Raw genomic sequence first — 17244 nt, 5'->3', positions numbered from 1 at the left:
AGATAGAAAATGAATTAGTAAAATTGGTTTTTCATTATTTAAATTGTGTTTGTAAATGGTTGGTAAATATAGTAACAAGAAAATTTCCGTTTGTATTCCGTTAGCAACTATACTAATGGATACCAATTTGGTTGTTAAATCCGATAGTTTATTTTAAAAGTATATTGGCAATCGGTTGGTAATTTTATCTATGGAAAAGTTCTGTTTAAGAAATTGTTGGTAATTTACAAGTAAATTTCAAATTCGTTAGCAAATATGGTTATTTATTTTTAAAATTTACGTTAGTAATTCGTCATAAAATTTACTAACAAATTGTAAATGTGTTACCAACTATTACAAATATTAAACAAAACAAAAAACATACTAGAACTTTAAAAATAATAATAACATCTATCATGAAGTTGAAAGCAGAATTCAAGAATCCAAGACGTGTCTAACATGCCATAAATCGTGTCATTTGACGACGAGTCATGTCTACGAGAAGGCGGTGTAGGTAAGCCACCGATGAGGACCGACAGACGATTTTGGAGTAGTTGATCAACTTGCTCACGCACCTCTTGTTGCATTTCGTGTCTCATTTCTTCACGCAATTCTTCTCGCATTTCTTCTCTCATTTCTTGTCTAATCTCTTCTCTGATCTCTAATCTCATCTCATGCTTCATCTCTTCCTTAATTTCTTGCAAACGATGCCCGACACATTCATTCACCCGAGCATTAAAGTCTATATCTTGAAGTGGAGATATCGAACTAGAGGATGCACCAACATCCCCATAGAAAGGAGCTTGAGAACCAAGACCATAAATGCGCGTCTTCTTAACACCGACTTCCTCCAAATAAATTTGTGAGTAATCAACTTCAAGAGGCTCACTGGACCCATCTTCAGGCTGAGACGCAGACGCAATTTTAGACATTATGGCATCCTGAACAAAAAAATGATATAAACTCCATAAAGGCAACAAAACTGAAAATTCAAATGTCAATAACAACACCTTAAAAACAATTGTTTTGATGTACACAACAATTTTTCCCTACAAATTGCATTACTTGTTCGTCATCAATTTGTTATACTTTCAGATAAAGAAGTAATAATTTTCAACAATGACATGTTATACAGCTTATATGTGCAGATTTATAAATCATCTGGGAGTTTTCTAGAGAAGGATGGCTAAAATTGAATACTGATGGTGCTACGAGAGGGAACCCAGGCAAGAGTTCAATTGGTTACTGTACACGAGATGCATTAGAGGATATTATTTATGTACATGGGCAGTAGATTCATGAAACTACAAACACAGAAGCAGAGGCAGTATCTATCCTTCATGCACTAAGGTATTGTAAAGCTCAGTTGCTATCTCCTATTTGGGTGCAAGCATATTCTATGCTAATGAAAAATGTCATTGAAGGAAGGTGGAGTACATCACGGGGAATTGTAGAGCATGTGGAGGAAATAAGGAAGCTGTTATAGGAGTGTAACGCTATCATAACGCATATATATCGCGGAGACAACAAACTGGCTGATAACTTAGCTAATAATGCTCTTGATGTAGGTCCTATGGAGTGTGATTCTTTTGCACAACTGGACAGTACAGGAAAAGGATTGTGAATAACGATAAACTTCAATGCCCATACTTAAGGATAAGAGTTGCAAGAGATTGAAAGGGGAGGAGAAGGTGAACATAATAAAGGGGGAAATAACCATACATGCCTGCCTTGTTCAAATCCTTAGGAAGGAGAACATGGTGGGTCTTGTTTATATTAACATTGTGTTCTTTTTTGCAGGTATTGTATCCATGCCTTACCATTTGATAGTATTAGCACTTGATACTCACTCCCATGAATGAGTATCGGATAGTAGGCATAAGCATGGAACCATGGAGTAAATAAAAAATACTTAGGACTATATGTGCTCTCAATCTCAGAGGGCATATGCTTAGAATACACAACCATGTCCAAACCACTATGTTTCTGCCATTTTTCCATAAAGAAAATAGGGACTCACATTTACTGCATCTTAGAGGAAAGCCACTGCCCAGTTCTTTGGCCACGCTCCTGACTGACTTTGGAAGCTACATTTGGAGGGCTCTCAGAAGGGCATATGCACTGTATTACATATGTATAGTTTCCCAGGATGTGATTCATGGGAATAATACATTGATATTATACTGAACATCGCTACATTCTAGGAAGGTACACTATATAATCATAAAGGAAACTCATTGTGCTATAGACCTGGACAACTCGAAGTTTCAAATGTGGGAGGTGATTCACAAGATATTTACCAAATATGGGGAGTTAACATAATACATAAAAGGATGCAATGGAATATCAAGATGAGTTTCAACAAATCAACAAGGAATCACATAAAAGCATGAATATCGTGTGAACTGAAGGATGTAATGTTTTCATTTGGATTAGTGCTCAAAGTTTGTGCTACGCTTTCAAGCCAAATAATGAAGATATCAATAAATTATTCAAAGAGCTACAAGGATCTGCCCAGCTCTTGGAAGAAGGCGAATCAAATTTGGAGACAGTGGGTGCTCATGCGATTTATATCCATATGGCTAGTTTATATTATATTTGTTTATACTGTTATAGGTTACAGGTTTCCACATTTCTTAGTTCAAATTGTAAGACCGATTTTGGGTATCACTCACTCAAAATTGGTAATAGGAGATATGTAATCGCCAAATAGGTGCTTTACTTTTACGTGCCAAAAAATGACAGCCAAGCTATAGTAACTTACATATGTGCTCTTAGATTTCTGGTCCACAAACTCCTTGTTCGCCTTGACATGTGTCTTCTTCATAAGCTCATGTGGATGAGCTGGTCTTCCTAGTTCTTTAGCCTAAAATTGAAAATCAAGTTCACTATATTAATACATAATCACTAGCTTTGGAGATATTCTAACTTGGCTAAAGAAAAATGAATATGCCAGTAGTCTTGCATGTTCTCGGTGAGATCTGGAGCCTCATGTATGGCGTGAGGGACCAGACCCTTCACCACCTTTTTCACTTAGTCGATTCCTTGAGCATTGTGCAGACTTGGCTTTAAAAGCCTCAGTCTCCCAGTGAGGCTTCCAGCTCTCCCAAATAGATACTGGAATATGTTTGCGCTTCTTCTCACAAGCTCTTGCTTCAGATAACATACCCGTGTATCGTTCTGCACATTTGCTCATAAACTTATCCTTTATGGCACCTTCAATTGCAGTGTCCCATTGAAATAGTTTCTGTTTGAAAAGATCAAATGAAAAATAACACAAGATATTGATAACGACAACAACAACAACTTACCCAGTATAGTAGATCCTCGGCTCAAGAAAGATAAAGGGAACTCCAAATATTATCGATCTTATTTGGAAAAAAAAAAAAAAGAATAGCTCCAAATATCTAAAAGGAATGAGAAGGATCTTCTAGCCTAGCTAAAGAAAAAAAATTACTGATCTAGAAATCAAGTTAAAAACAAAGATCACCAACCAAATACTAAGAAAGAACTGTGATCCCTCAAGATAGCAAAAACCTTTGCGAGACATAATTATTATCAACATATGGGATCAAAAGTTTATGCTTATTCCGTCTTTACTGTTGTGGTCATTATAAATTTCCCCTAGTTCTTCTCGGACATTGGTGCCGCAGGACATAGCAGTCCTAGAATTGCTCTGTCAAGGTACTTGATAAATAACGATGCTTGGACCAGAACCTATACAATTCAACATATGTATATTCCGGAAGTTGAAATAATTCATGCAGTAGTTACTTCATGACATTTGTACATTTGACAGAAAGGGAAACTAACTAGTATAATATTAAGGTATTAAGTTTTCTATTTTTCATCCTTTTATCTTGCATTACTGATGTGTAGGTATTTATAGCAGCATAAAAGCACTAAAACTAAGAAGTCTTGGACGTTATAAAAACTGTTATATATAAGGATTATGATTATTTTTCCCTAATTATGCAACAAAAATAAAATATTGCAATGAGAGGAATTCAAGTATCGTGAAATTCTGATAAATGTATCACATATGTACTCAGCGGAAGGATATTCTGAAGAGAAAAGCACCAATATGACAAACTATAAGGACTTAATCATGATTACAAGGTTTCTCAAAGATGTAAGAGATGGATAACGGTCCACTTCCGATAGAATTAATAGCAGTAGATGAAATAATTGGGAGCTCATTCACGATATCATGATTTCTCCCACATTTTAGGTCGGACTACTAAAATTATCTGTCTAGAAACTAACAAAGCAAAGAACTGCATTCTCCCTAGCCAACTAAAGCATACTTCTAATGCATTTATTTATTAGTTCATCATAATTATCCGATATCTCCTATATATCTCGACATTGAAGACTACTAACCAGATTTTGTTTGGCTACCCACCCTAGTATTAATCAGATCAGAGATGTCAGAAGCCCCAAACCAGTGTTTTCTGGAATGCGCACAGAACAGATGAAACACAAGATTGATAAAACAGAAATTTAAAATGTACAAATTCCATTATTAAAATAATAATTAGTACTATAACTTTACCTTAAACTCTTCCCAATAGAAATCTTTTGTCTCTAGTATAACAGACTTCCAATTATGTCCTGCATAATCCAGTTTCTCCTTGAAGATTTTTGTGACAGACCGAATGACTTGATTGCCCGGGTCCAGACTTGAGTAAATAAGAAACGAATTATTTTATTACTCCATTTCATTTAAAGACTTCGTATTCTTTCAAGAAGCATTTGAGAAATAACGTGAATTACTTAGGCGATGCTTAATAATCATCAAAAGGGACATTCTTCTGCCCATCTTCTTACGAACCAATTTATATTTTTTGTGTGAAGTGTAAGTAATATCTTTATTTTACACAATTACTGCAGTAAATGAGTTGTTACCTCCTAACTAGAGTTAATATGAAGGAATTAAGATTTTGGTATGCAACGAAGACTACATTAATGCACTCATATTGGCAAATCATATACATTATTCCAAAAGTTTTCCTAATAAGACCAAGTCTTACTTCATATAAAATAAAATAGAAAAGCTTTCCTCTATAAGACGATTCCATGAGTATATTCATCTAGAGTCATTTGTTTAGTCATATTGAAAAAGATAAGAACTTTCCTGCTTTCTCTAGTTTTTTTGGATAAGAGCACCCTGCTGTTAGAGTAGAAAATCAAATGACATGTTCATTTGAAGTGCTTGTCCTACGTACCATATAAAAAGGATAAAAAAAGATTTCGCTAACTGCATACTATAACAAATTGTGCCTCAACATGTCTGTCCCAATAGTCTAAATATGTATCTATCTTTTTAGATGCTAAACAATCAGGTATGACTTCGCATAACTTCACAAAGATGCACTGATACACACCAGATAAGCACGAAATAAAAATAAATAAATAAATAAATATAAATAGATAACACTTGTACTCTTACCCTCCAAGGACGATTGTAATTAGGATACGGTTACCACCAATTATGTTTGACGAACTTGTTGTTTGAATTTCATCTCCAGGTGTACCAAGATTAGAAGATGAAGATGGTAAGGATCTGTTTATAGTTGCATCCGAATGTGGTGTTTCTATAACTGGAGGTTCATGTGATAATGTTGACTGATTAGATATGGGACTCAACATCTCAGGAGATCTCAGTGTGTTTGCATTCCTGTTTTCAGCATATCTACGTGCTCCACCTCCCCTAGGTGCCATATTTGCAATTCCAAAGTCATATGTATATGAACAAATATATAATTAATGAATTATGATCAAATCTAATTAGATACTGTAATAAGTAGTTAATTGATATATTATTGCAAGAGTAATTAATTTATATATTACTCCAAGAACAGAATGCTCTGAAAAAATTAATGCATACAAGTATTAATCTAGACATGGCAGATTAAAAAGACAAACAACTTCATAAGTATTTCTTACCGCATTTGCAAATACAACTACTACTCTTCACAAAATGAGATTGATGGTAACCGGTCAAACAAGCAAGCGAAAGAGCTATTAAATACAAATACTTAAGTTTAAAAAAAATAAGGAACCATAAAATCTGAAATCCAGGAACTTTTTTCTCAGAAAATGTAAAATCAAATAGTAATAAAAATAAATTATATACTATGTTTCATTCATTCAGACTCTATAGTTGAAGAGATTGAGGCGCTTTGACTCTATTCACTGTCATTTTCATCATATGGCGCTTCATCCTCATTATCCTCATCCTCATCTTCATCCGACCCAAATTCAACATGAAGTTCTACCTCATCATCTAAATCATCATCCTCGTCTCTTATGTTTATGAATTCACCATTTGGATCATTCAGGAGAACAGTTTCATTGTCAGGTACCACACCAAATGTTAAACCATCTTCTTAGGATTGGAATGGCTCAACACCATCTGTCGGAGTTGACTGTGAAGATGACGGAGGCATGTCCACAATACCCCGTGCTTTTATTTTGCACACATCACACCAGTCACTCTTATCACGTCGTAAGCTAGGATAAGATGTATAATACACTTGAGCCGCTTGTATTGCCAAAACAAATGGTTCATACTTCTTTAATTTCTTTTCATGGTTGATATCCACAAGTTTATATTGTGGGTGAATCTTCATTCCTTCCTTGTGGGATCAAACCACTCGCAATTGAATAAAACAGTTCTCTTTATATACTCACTATCCTTGTACTCCAATTCAAGGATATCATTTAGCACACCATAGTAGTCACTATCATCTGCACTATAATTAGTTCCTTTTATGCATACACCGTTGTTGTTAGATGCTCTAGAAGAACTGCGGCTTTAGTGTGAAATTTAAAGCCATTGACAACATAACCGGTCCATGGTTGCGTTGTTCGACACAGACCTTCTGCAAGGGCCTTGATGAACTGATTATCTATGTGGAGTCGTGCCTATAAAAGAAAAATAATTAGAGTTTCTCGTAAGTGAGGTAAGTATAAGTGGAAGGATATTGTACAAGTACTCACATATCTTTTAAACCATGATGCAAAATCTTCATCAAGTTTCCTATCCACTTCTTTCTCCGTAATTTGTGGGAAATTTTGACGAAGGGAGTCAATAAAAATCCTTTGAATCACATCCAAGAAAATTATATATTAAGTGTTTTGATGATTTTGCTCATCTATAAATTAAAACAAAATCTTGAAGTCTTACTCAATATATGGGTGTACTTCTAGGCAATTTAATAAAACATAAATATGAGTTGCATCAAGTTCTTCTTCTGTCATATATCTTGGTTTACATCTTCCAAATGCCTTAATGGATAGGTAAATATAGAAAGATTACCATCGCGTTCATCCCTTTCCCTTGTACCACCATCATCATTCCGTGGAACTTTTCTATGCCTTGTGTAAACATGAGGTTCAAAGTAGTGTGAACAAAAAGATGAAGCTTCCTCAACTAAATACGCATTGCATATGGATCCTTCAACTTGTGCCTTATTTCGAACATTATTTTTCAATTTTTGAAGGTTTCTGGAAATAACATATAAGCTCAAATTGCGAGTCATTCATGATGATGAAAATGAAGTGCTTGACTTAATATCAATGAAATTTTACCTCTCAAATGGGTACATCCATCGATATTGCACTGGACCTGCTATCCTTGCTTCGTAAGCAAGATGCACGGGGAGATGTTCCATTGAATCAAAGAAGCTGGGAGGGAATATACGCTCCAATTTACAAAGTATTTCAGGCATTTCTTGTTCAAGTCTGACCATATCCTCTTCCCGAATTGCTGTAGAAGTGAGATCCCTAAAGAAAAGGCTCATCTCAGCAAGTAGTTCCCAAACTTTTTGTGGTAATAGCTCACGAAACGCAATAGGGACCAATCTTTGCATGAATACATGACAATCGTGGCTTTTCATACCAAACAATTTATGTTTTTTCATGTCCACACACCTTCCCATATTTGAGACATATCCATCTGGAAATTTCAGAGTCTCTACCCATTCACACAATACTTTTTTTGACTTCTTATCTAGTGTGTAACAAGCTTTCGGATATTCGTCACCAACAGCATGTAATTCAGGTCGTCGACAGAACTCTTTCAAGTCTTCTCTAGATTTGGGATTATCTTTGGTTTTACCATCTACATCTAGCACTGTGTTGAACACATTCTCGAAAAAGTTTTTCTTGATGTGCATAACATCAAAATTGTGCCGAATGAGATTTGTACTCCAATATGGTAAATACCAAAATATGCTTCTTTTCTTCCAACCAGAAAACTTGCTAATTTTGCCATTAATAATATCAGCCCCAAGCTCTGTTACCTTTTTCAACCCCAATTCATTTATCTCCTTCAATATATCATCACCTGACCGTATCGGGGGAGGATGCGTTGTGACTACTTTATTCTTTCTAAATGAATTTCTATTAGTCCTGTATGGATGATCCAGTGGAAGGAAGTTACGATGATTGTCAAACCAGGACTGTTTGCCACATTTTGTCAAAGTAAAAGCATTTGTATTCTCCATACAATATGGACATGCTAGCCTACCCGCAGTACCCCATCCAGACAACATCAAATATGCAGGAAAATCACTAATTGTCCACATCAAAGGAGCTCGCATGTTAAAATTTTGCTTCTTAGAGATATCATATATGTCCACACCTATACTCCACATATTTTTTAGTTCTGCAATCAAAGGTTGCAAGAAAACATCAAATTTTTGCTTAGGGTTCTTCGGCCCAGGAACTATAGCTGACAAAAAACAAATAGGACTCTTTCATACACATCCAAGGCGGCAAGTTGTATGGTGTCACAACTATTGGACAAGATGAATATTGTTGACCTGTTTGTCCAAATGGTTGAAAACCATATGTGCATAGCCTCAATCTAACATTACGACTTTCAGCTGCAAAAGATGGATGCATCTTATCAAAGTGTTTCCATGCGGGTGCATCTGAACAATGACGCATCGCACCTTCCTTTACTTCATGCTCGGCATGCCATCGCATACGTGCAACAGTCATGCCGGAAGCATATAAGCGTTGCAACCGTGGAGTGAGGGGAAAGTAGTACATCTGTTTGAATGGTACAAGATTTCTCTTTGAATTAGATATTTTCCTAGTAGGCTTGTACCTGGGATGACGACAAAACTTGCAATGGCTAAGTTCACTGTCTTCTCCCCAATAAATCATACAGGCATTGATACAACTATGAATTTTTTCTACTGGCATGTTCATTCCCTGCATTAACTTCTTAGTTTCATAGAAATTTTTTGGCATTAGGTTATCAGAAGGAATCATCTCATTCACATATTGACAAATGTCATCAAAACATCTATCAGATAGATGGTGTTTAGACTTGATATGCAATAAACGTGCAACAACTGACAATTGAGAATGTGTTTCATAGCCAGGCCACACCTCTTAATTTGCAGAATCAATCATATCATAAAATTTCTGTGCATCAGAATTCAGTAATTCATCCATATCATTCGGATCGAATGAGGGGCCAGCGGCGTCAAGGACCATTCTATGGTATGAAGTAGGTGATCCAGGCTCATCAATTGCACCCACATTTACTGATGCAATATTCATAGTTTGATCCCAATTTTGCATCTCTTCATGTTGAACTATATTTCTAGTAACCTCATTTTTTCCATGCAAGTACCGTATATGATATCCAGGTACGAAGCTGTCATGCAATAAATGTTCGTGGACCGTAAGAACATCTTCAAAAAATTTATTCTGACACTTTTTTCGGTTACATGGGCACCTTAGTCTCTCACCATCCCTCCCTTCCCGATGATTCTTTGCAAACTCAATAAATTGCTCAACACCACGAATTCTGGATTATACAAACCTCTCGTTAACCTTTTGTACATCCACTCACGATTTGAAGTCATTTTTCTGACAAACTTCCTTTCCTGATAATGTAAAAAGATTACAGTAGCATTTATTGATTTCTAAAAATCTTTAGATAGTAAAAAATGAGTACTAATAATCAAATTAGGCCTCAAATCCCAATCATAATGAGCACAAGCTTTCAACATATCTACAATATACTGGAAAAATTAGATTGATAAAAAATACTTACCACTTAGCCGAATGGATTGTGGAATTGAGAAGCATCCAAACGATAGCTTGTGAGAGACTGGTTTGAGATAATCTTTCAGTTGGGAAAAATAATGGAAAGGATTTAGTATATTGTGATCGTGGGCAGAAGAAGCTGAAAAGGCGCGGGAGTTCTGTGTAATTTAGGAGAGTGGGTAGAGTTTAGGCGGTATACAATGTAATTTAGGAGTATGGCTGAAATGGCGTGGGCAGAAGGACTTCTTTATTTTTCTTCTTTTTATTTAACTCGACCTCATCCTGTTGTGCTTTGAGGTTATGACAATATTGCAATTAACTCAAGTAAGTATAACTAAAATATAGACACTACTTCTGACATATTATTTGTATTATAAATTTGCACACAGCTTAATAAAGATAGACATTTAACTGTGTACGTCTTAATTATAAGAATTTTAGTATTATATATATATATATATATATTCTTTTCTTTGTCTCGTTGGAAACTTTCCAATTTATATCGCTTTCTCCATTTTTCTTTTTGAGTATTTTCATAATTTCATTTTTGATTCTTAAAATATGTAAATACTAACTAATCACATGACTTATGCATGTATCGTTGTATAATAAATTTTAATTGCACCAAACTATTTGTATAAAATAATAAAATTTTAATTGCACTCATATTTGAATTACAAAATATAAACTAAGTCCAAAAATAGTTTAGGTAGCTAATTATTTAATGTTCGAATATGCAATGAAATTTGTATACGGTCGAAATAAGGTATGCCCGATTTTTTAGGCTCGAGGGATCACCTTAAGCCCAAATTCAGGACGGATCGAGTTCAAGCTCGATGAACTAGGCTCCAGCTCGATGACAGAGTACAAGGCTCGAAGAATTAAGTGTTCGAGGAACGTCGGGGCTCGACTATGACTAGGCCTCGAGGTAATGTTGTTATGGATTTATAACAAAATGAGCAAAATTCCTGCCACGTCCCCAAAATCATGACGTAAATTCTGGAACAGATTTGTACGAATCCGTACTAGGCAGTTAGACAACTGTCCCAATAAGATTCTTTACTGTAAATGGAAATGCACCTTATTTAGGGTTCCCCTATTATATAAAGGGGACCCCAATCATTTGTAAAGGGGATCTAATCATTAGCAAGAACATACTCTCTTACTTTTCTCGGTCATTGTTCATCAGAATTATCTTTTAGCTTTATTATTCTTATTTTATTGTCCTTAATCCATCTCGAGGTCACTGAGCTCGAGGTCGATACTGCCTAGTAACACTGGTTTGATTCACTCATTTCTTTCATTTATACTTTATACTTCTTGATTATTAATTAGTATTGAACTAAATCACATATCTTTACAACCACAAATCAAATTAATTGTTACTCATATTTTCAAGGTAAACAGTTTGGCGCTCACCGTGGGGATAAAGATAATAGTGATTATTTCATTAATGATTCTCATAACACACTATATTTTTACATTTTTTCTTGTCAATTTTTTTTTGATTCTCAGGATTAAACATGTCAAACTCGCAAAATGCACTTGTTCATGACAACGAAGGTCTTGGATTTTATGGGAAAAACAACAATGTAGGGGTCGGTGTACCACCGATAAACCCTGATGAAGTGCCAAATGTGGAACCAGTTGATGTTAGTTCGCACATTGCTTTAAATGCAGATTTAGGTGCAGACCCCGGAGGAAGTATACACGGGGAAGCCCGATCTGAGGGCCAAGGAGCACAAGGTATAGGAGATGGGGGAGTCAGCCTCCAAGTGATATTCGAGATGCTGCAAGCTCAACAGATTGCCATCGCTCAACTTCAGAGTCAGAATAAAACTCCGAGTATAGCTGAACCGGAAAACACTCGACGTGCTGAACCGGCACCAGAGAGGTTAAACGAAAATGGCTCGGGGACTGACCCCATCGCCATGAGGATACTCGAAGATCTCACCAAGAGGATCGCGAGTCCAGGGAAAAGAAGATTGAGGACAATGACAAAAGGTGGAGACTTATAACTCCCGTGTTGATCAAATATCGGGGACACCCCCGGACCTGAAAGGTTTAGATGCCAAAAAGTTCATACAGAAACCATTCCCTCAAAGAGCGGCTCCGATGCCTATTCCTAAAAAGTTTTGCATGCCCGATATACCCAAATATAACGGGACAACCGACCCTAATGAACATATTACCTTATATACTTGTGGGATTAAAGGAAACGACCTGAATGATGATGAGATCGAGTTAGTATTGTTGAAATAATTTGGAGAAACTTTGTTGAAAGGAGCCATAATTTGGTAACACAACTTGCCCCCGAACTTAGTACTAGTTAACATTGAATATATGGGATAATATCTAATGGGTAGGCCATTGAACTTATTATTTTTAGAATAGTAAAATAATGTATATAAAAAAAAATAGATATAGAGTAACACTAAGTATACTTTGAATTAACTTAAAAAATAAAGTAAAAATAATACTCGAAAATATTATTGATAATTTCAAATAATAAATATATTCGGAGCAATCGAATAAAAGTCTAAAAGAGATAATTTTTTTGGTACTTACATTGAGATAAAATAATATTTAATTTATGATTTTGTTAAAATATATGATTTGAAGTACTCGAACAATTCAGATCGATCACACTTTCATATAATTAATATTCTTTAATAATGTACGAGCATCACGGCTACTAATACTACTATACTAGTGAAAGTTGCCCAAGTGTCTAAATATTTATCTTTACTCGAACTTGGAAGTGAGAGAGAGGAGAGGGATGAACATAATTTTTCTTTTTTGGGGTGTTTGGTTTATAAGGAAGAACGGAATTAGGGAGAAATAAGGTCATAAAAAAATTAAAATTTTCTTTGCATCAAATGTGAATGCAAAGGAGGAAAAAGATATCTTTTAGTGAAACTTTTGTGATGTCAATTTGCAAGATAAGTAACTTTTAAGAGGTTTCTAGGGTCAAATGATGCAATTCCTCTGAAGTAACTCATGCTCAAAATAAAATGGAGAAACTTTGAATACTCTGGGGGTTAATTTGAGCGGCTTAAATCATAACCGTTTCATTTAAACAAATTTTGGATGAATTGATTCATAATGTAATTACTGACTCAATTCTTTTTAACTCGCTCAAATAGGATCGACCCGTCCCTTTCTCAATCCCATCATTTCATCACATTGTCCACTGGGCAATGAAACCAAGAGCTAGTTTATTGATAATATGCCCATCAACTAGGCCCACTGTGATAGATTCGTATTGGGATTTTTACCTAGTTATACTATAATAGAAACCTATTTACTACCTTTATTTAGATTCCTTATTAATTACTTTATATACCTATATTTACTAGTTTTATACAAAATCATAGAAAGGAGAAAATGAAACATACCTTAAATATTGGGTATCAATTACACATAATCCCCTACATTTAAGATACTCTTCCTTTTTCTAAGGAAAATTATATCTGTCTTTGTGCTTACCCAAAATCATCATCGTAAGAAATCCACTGAACCCCAAAATCATCACCTCTCTTTGTACTTACCCACAGTAAGAAAGCCATTGATAACCATAATCGTTCTAACCCAAAAATCTCGCTTACTCACTCCTCTTCCATTGTTATCTCCCATAATTGCAGATTCTTTCCTATTCCAAAGCTGTTGATATATGATTTCTATCTTTAATCGTTCAAAATCTCTTTCTTATTTATATAATACAGAAGAAATTTGAAGATTTGCTCTACAATCAAGTTATGGGTAAGCTTCACTCTATATTAAAGTTGGTTTTAGGTTGAATTTCATAATGAAACTCGAGGAAGATGAAGTTTTGGAATTGTATTACGATTGTATAATAAAGGTATCAAAATTGTATCTGAGTTGTATTTGATACATCAATACCCAAGACAATTCTGATACAATACTAATACTATTAAAATACAATATTGTATTATAATTTAAGTTTATAGTTGGTTCTAGGTGGATGTCTTAAATTAAAAATTGAAAAAGATGAAGATCAAAGTTGTATCATAATTTAGAATTGTATCACAATTGTAACACAATATGTACCTAAAATAATGCATGATACAATATTAATACAAGTATAATTCGATATTGTATCAGTTTAAGTTTAGAGTCGATTTTAAGTTGTATCACAATTGTATCAAAATTGTGTAAGAATTCTTTCAAGATTGTATCAAATTTATATTTGAATTATGAGCAGTTGTGAGATCGTGACGAATTTCACAGTTTGTATCACAAATATATGATAATTATATATTAATTATTAGTATTGTATCATGTATTATTTTGGATATTAATGTACCATCTACAAGTTATATACAATTATGATACAATTACGTTTTACGTATTGATGTATCTGATACAATTTAAATACAATTATGATACATTTATCATACAATTCCTGAATATTTCTTCATTTTCAGTGTTGTCCGGTCTCTCAGCAAAAGAATGATGCAAATATGATTTAATAATATAAAATTATCGGCAATGGTGGGAAGAGAGGAGATAGAGATTCTGGACGTAGATTAAGAAATTTTATTGTAAAAAAAAAAGGAGAGAGAAGAGGAACGGGAAAAAAAGGAAAGGATATAATTGAATCCCTTAATTGAAGGCACTAATAATGGGCTGAGAGTCTTTTAAGGAGTAATCTACATAATTTGTAAGAAAAATTTAAATACTTATTAAAAACTACAAAACATAAAAAACATTGGTAAATAAGTTTCTAATATAATATAACTAGGTAAAAGTCCCATTTGTTTGTCAGGGAGTCCAAATTGATTCAATACATTCTGCCCATTAACGAACTTCAGGCCTATTAATCTGAGGGAGAAATTCAAAAATAGCCAGATTTACAAGTGATCGTTCAAAAATAATCACAATTTTAAAAGTAATCAAAATTTAGCCACTTTTCATGTAAAGATAATTTGAACGAAAATACTGTTCAAAATCCGAAAAAATACTCCAGTATAATATACTGGAGTTCCAGTATAATATACCGGTCCAGCATAATATAACGCTGGCTATTTTTGAATAACTAGTCCAAAAACTGACTAGCCCGTGCTATTTTTACTTAATTTGAATGTAAGTCTAGGGCGGCCCTATACCATACAAATATGGGCGTTGGTCTACTTCATACGACATTACGAAGTGCTACTATCTCCGGAATCACTTTTCCAGACAGGAAAAAAGAAAAGGAAATTAGTTCATTAAAAATTATGTAGAAGTACTCGGTGGGACATTTTCATATATACTCACTTTTGGGGCCACCATTGAAGTTATAATGGTATTGCATAAAATTTTGGAAAGTGTATCCGTTCGGATTTGAAACAGTTCAATCTTTTCAATGCAATTTCAGACAATTCAATACATGATTCAATGCCAATCTACTAGAAATGAGCTCAAATTTGAAACATAATTTTCAAATATTATAAACAATAAATCTCAATCATCAAACTATCAGAACAATAATAAATTTAACAAACCTATTTTTCAACTAAGAAGAAGAAGAAACTCTAAGCACAAAGAAGAAGAAAACAACAGTAAAGAAGAAGAGAAAAGTATATGTATATGAAGTTATTAAATAATTGGGTATCAGTTAATTTTTTTTTTAAAAAGAATACAAATTCAACAGGTGACGCAAAATTGGACTCCACGTAAAAGTTTAAGTAGGTAGTAGTGTAATGTGTACCACAAAAAGAATGAAAATCAGTTTAGGAAGTTTCAAATGTACTTTTAGACACAATATATAAAACTTAAAGTACTATTAAATATGTTTACCAAACATTTGAAAAGGTTTTCTTTACATTGAAAGTAGTTCACCCTAACCTACACTACATGTTCAAACAAGTTAGAGAATAGAGTTGTATGAAAATTTTGTAGTACCTTTGTAATTGTGTGGAAACTATCTCGTTTTCTTTCTTCTGGATTTCCAATTATTTAAATTGTATTAAAAATGACTGTCAATTAATACCGAGAAAAGACAGTCAAACAACACTTTTACGGATTTCTTCCTTGCGCTACCGTCCATTATTTGTATCTCTTTTTCATGAATATCGAGAATATATTTTACTTGAACTGAAAATCTCGAAAATAATTTTTCTACCTTCACGAAATAATAGGGTCATAGGCGTAAAGTAAGCAAAATTGCTTACATCCTTTCTATCCGAAGAAACACATGAAATCCTTTAGACATTGTCCGCTGCTGTTGGAGTCATTTGCAGCACACTCTGTGTTTCACTTTTTAATGTCTCCCCAGCATAAAAATATTTTATGTTTCTCATTTTTTTTAAAATATTTTCATCTCATGCATTCCTTTTAATTCTTCTTCCACACGTGTTTGCATAATCTTAGATTGTATGGTTTTATGTCCTTTTTTGCATGCATCTAACAAATTAAAGACTGACTTTCTAGATTTTTGGTTTTACAATTTGGATTTATTGTGAAGAACGAATGGTACTGAAAATTTGATTGATTCATAAGTGTACGAGTAGTCTTGAATATGATCTAGATTGGAACTTGGCAGAAGACTCTTCAATTTAAAAAATACTGTTAGATCTCAGATGGTATTAAAATTTTGATATGGATTTGAAACCGTTTGGTATTGATGAATGATTCTTCAAAAAAATTCTACTTGGTTTAGCCAATAAACCGCCGATAAATCGCCGATAATCACTCGAGAATTGTTAATCCACTACCAATCCGTCCGTTGTCTTATTAGATGACCAGTGGATTAGTATATTTATAATCCGATAACTGATACGTTGAATTGCTAAGCGTAATTATCCGTCCGATAAGCACCCCTAATTAGACCCCTTTGACTCATTAATCAAACCATGCTCAGCTGCATATTTTATATTAAGATAAATCATTTTTCCACTAACACGCCGTAAAATTAACGATAAAAATGCAAACACTCCCATTAGCTGGACCCCACATCATAATGCGGGAAAGAAACTGAACTCATCTCGCTTTCGACTTTGTCTTTACATTGGACACACGCGCTCTCAGATACCTTTTTACTTCCCATCCAACGGCAACTGTGGCGAGTGTGTAACACTCTCAACAAGGCGATTCGTTTATACCTGAAATCCTCGACCAGATCTTAGTACAAAAGTAACGAACAAAATGAGAAGAAAAAACCGGTCGGTCCTTTTATATATGAAGAGA

At 34.3% G+C, this 17244-nt stretch overlaps 3 protein-coding genes across 3 annotated transcripts; all 3 read right to left on the bottom strand.

Annotated features, from left to right (window-relative positions):
* Positions 1 to 371: 371 nt before the first annotated feature.
* Positions 372 to 3734, bottom strand: LOC104223970 (uncharacterized). Its single transcript, XM_009775511.2, has 3 exons — positions 3148 to 3734; positions 2744 to 2845; positions 372 to 920 (listed from the first exon to the last, which is right to left on the bottom strand). The coding sequence occupies exons 2-3, from the start codon at positions 2804 to 2806 to the stop codon at positions 372 to 374; spliced, it is 612 nt and encodes a 203-aa protein (XP_009773813.1). The 5' UTR covers positions 2807 to 2845; positions 3148 to 3734.
* Positions 2969 to 5703, bottom strand: LOC138873072 (uncharacterized). The gene is made up of 3 exons (XM_070151507.1): positions 5432 to 5703; positions 4535 to 4661; positions 2969 to 3226 (listed from the first exon to the last, which is right to left on the bottom strand). Exons 1-3 carry the CDS (start codon positions 5701 to 5703, stop codon positions 2969 to 2971), a joined length of 657 nt encoding a protein of 218 aa, XP_070007608.1.
* A 1538-nt stretch (positions 5704 to 7241) lies between these two features.
* Positions 7242 to 9267, bottom strand: LOC104223971 (uncharacterized). The gene is made up of 3 exons (XM_070151506.1): positions 8811 to 9267; positions 7576 to 8719; positions 7242 to 7491 (listed from the first exon to the last, which is right to left on the bottom strand). The coding sequence occupies exons 1-3, from the start codon at positions 9265 to 9267 to the stop codon at positions 7242 to 7244; spliced, it is 1851 nt and encodes a 616-aa protein (XP_070007607.1).
* Between the last annotated feature and the right edge of the window lie 7977 nt (positions 9268 to 17244).

Source organism: Nicotiana sylvestris, chromosome 7 (genome assembly GCF_000393655.2).
Source record: "Nicotiana sylvestris chromosome 7, ASM39365v2, whole genome shotgun sequence".
NCBI classification, from domain to species: domain Eukaryota; kingdom Viridiplantae; phylum Streptophyta; class Magnoliopsida; order Solanales; family Solanaceae; genus Nicotiana; species Nicotiana sylvestris.
This window is presented reverse-complemented; position numbering and strand designations above follow the sequence as displayed.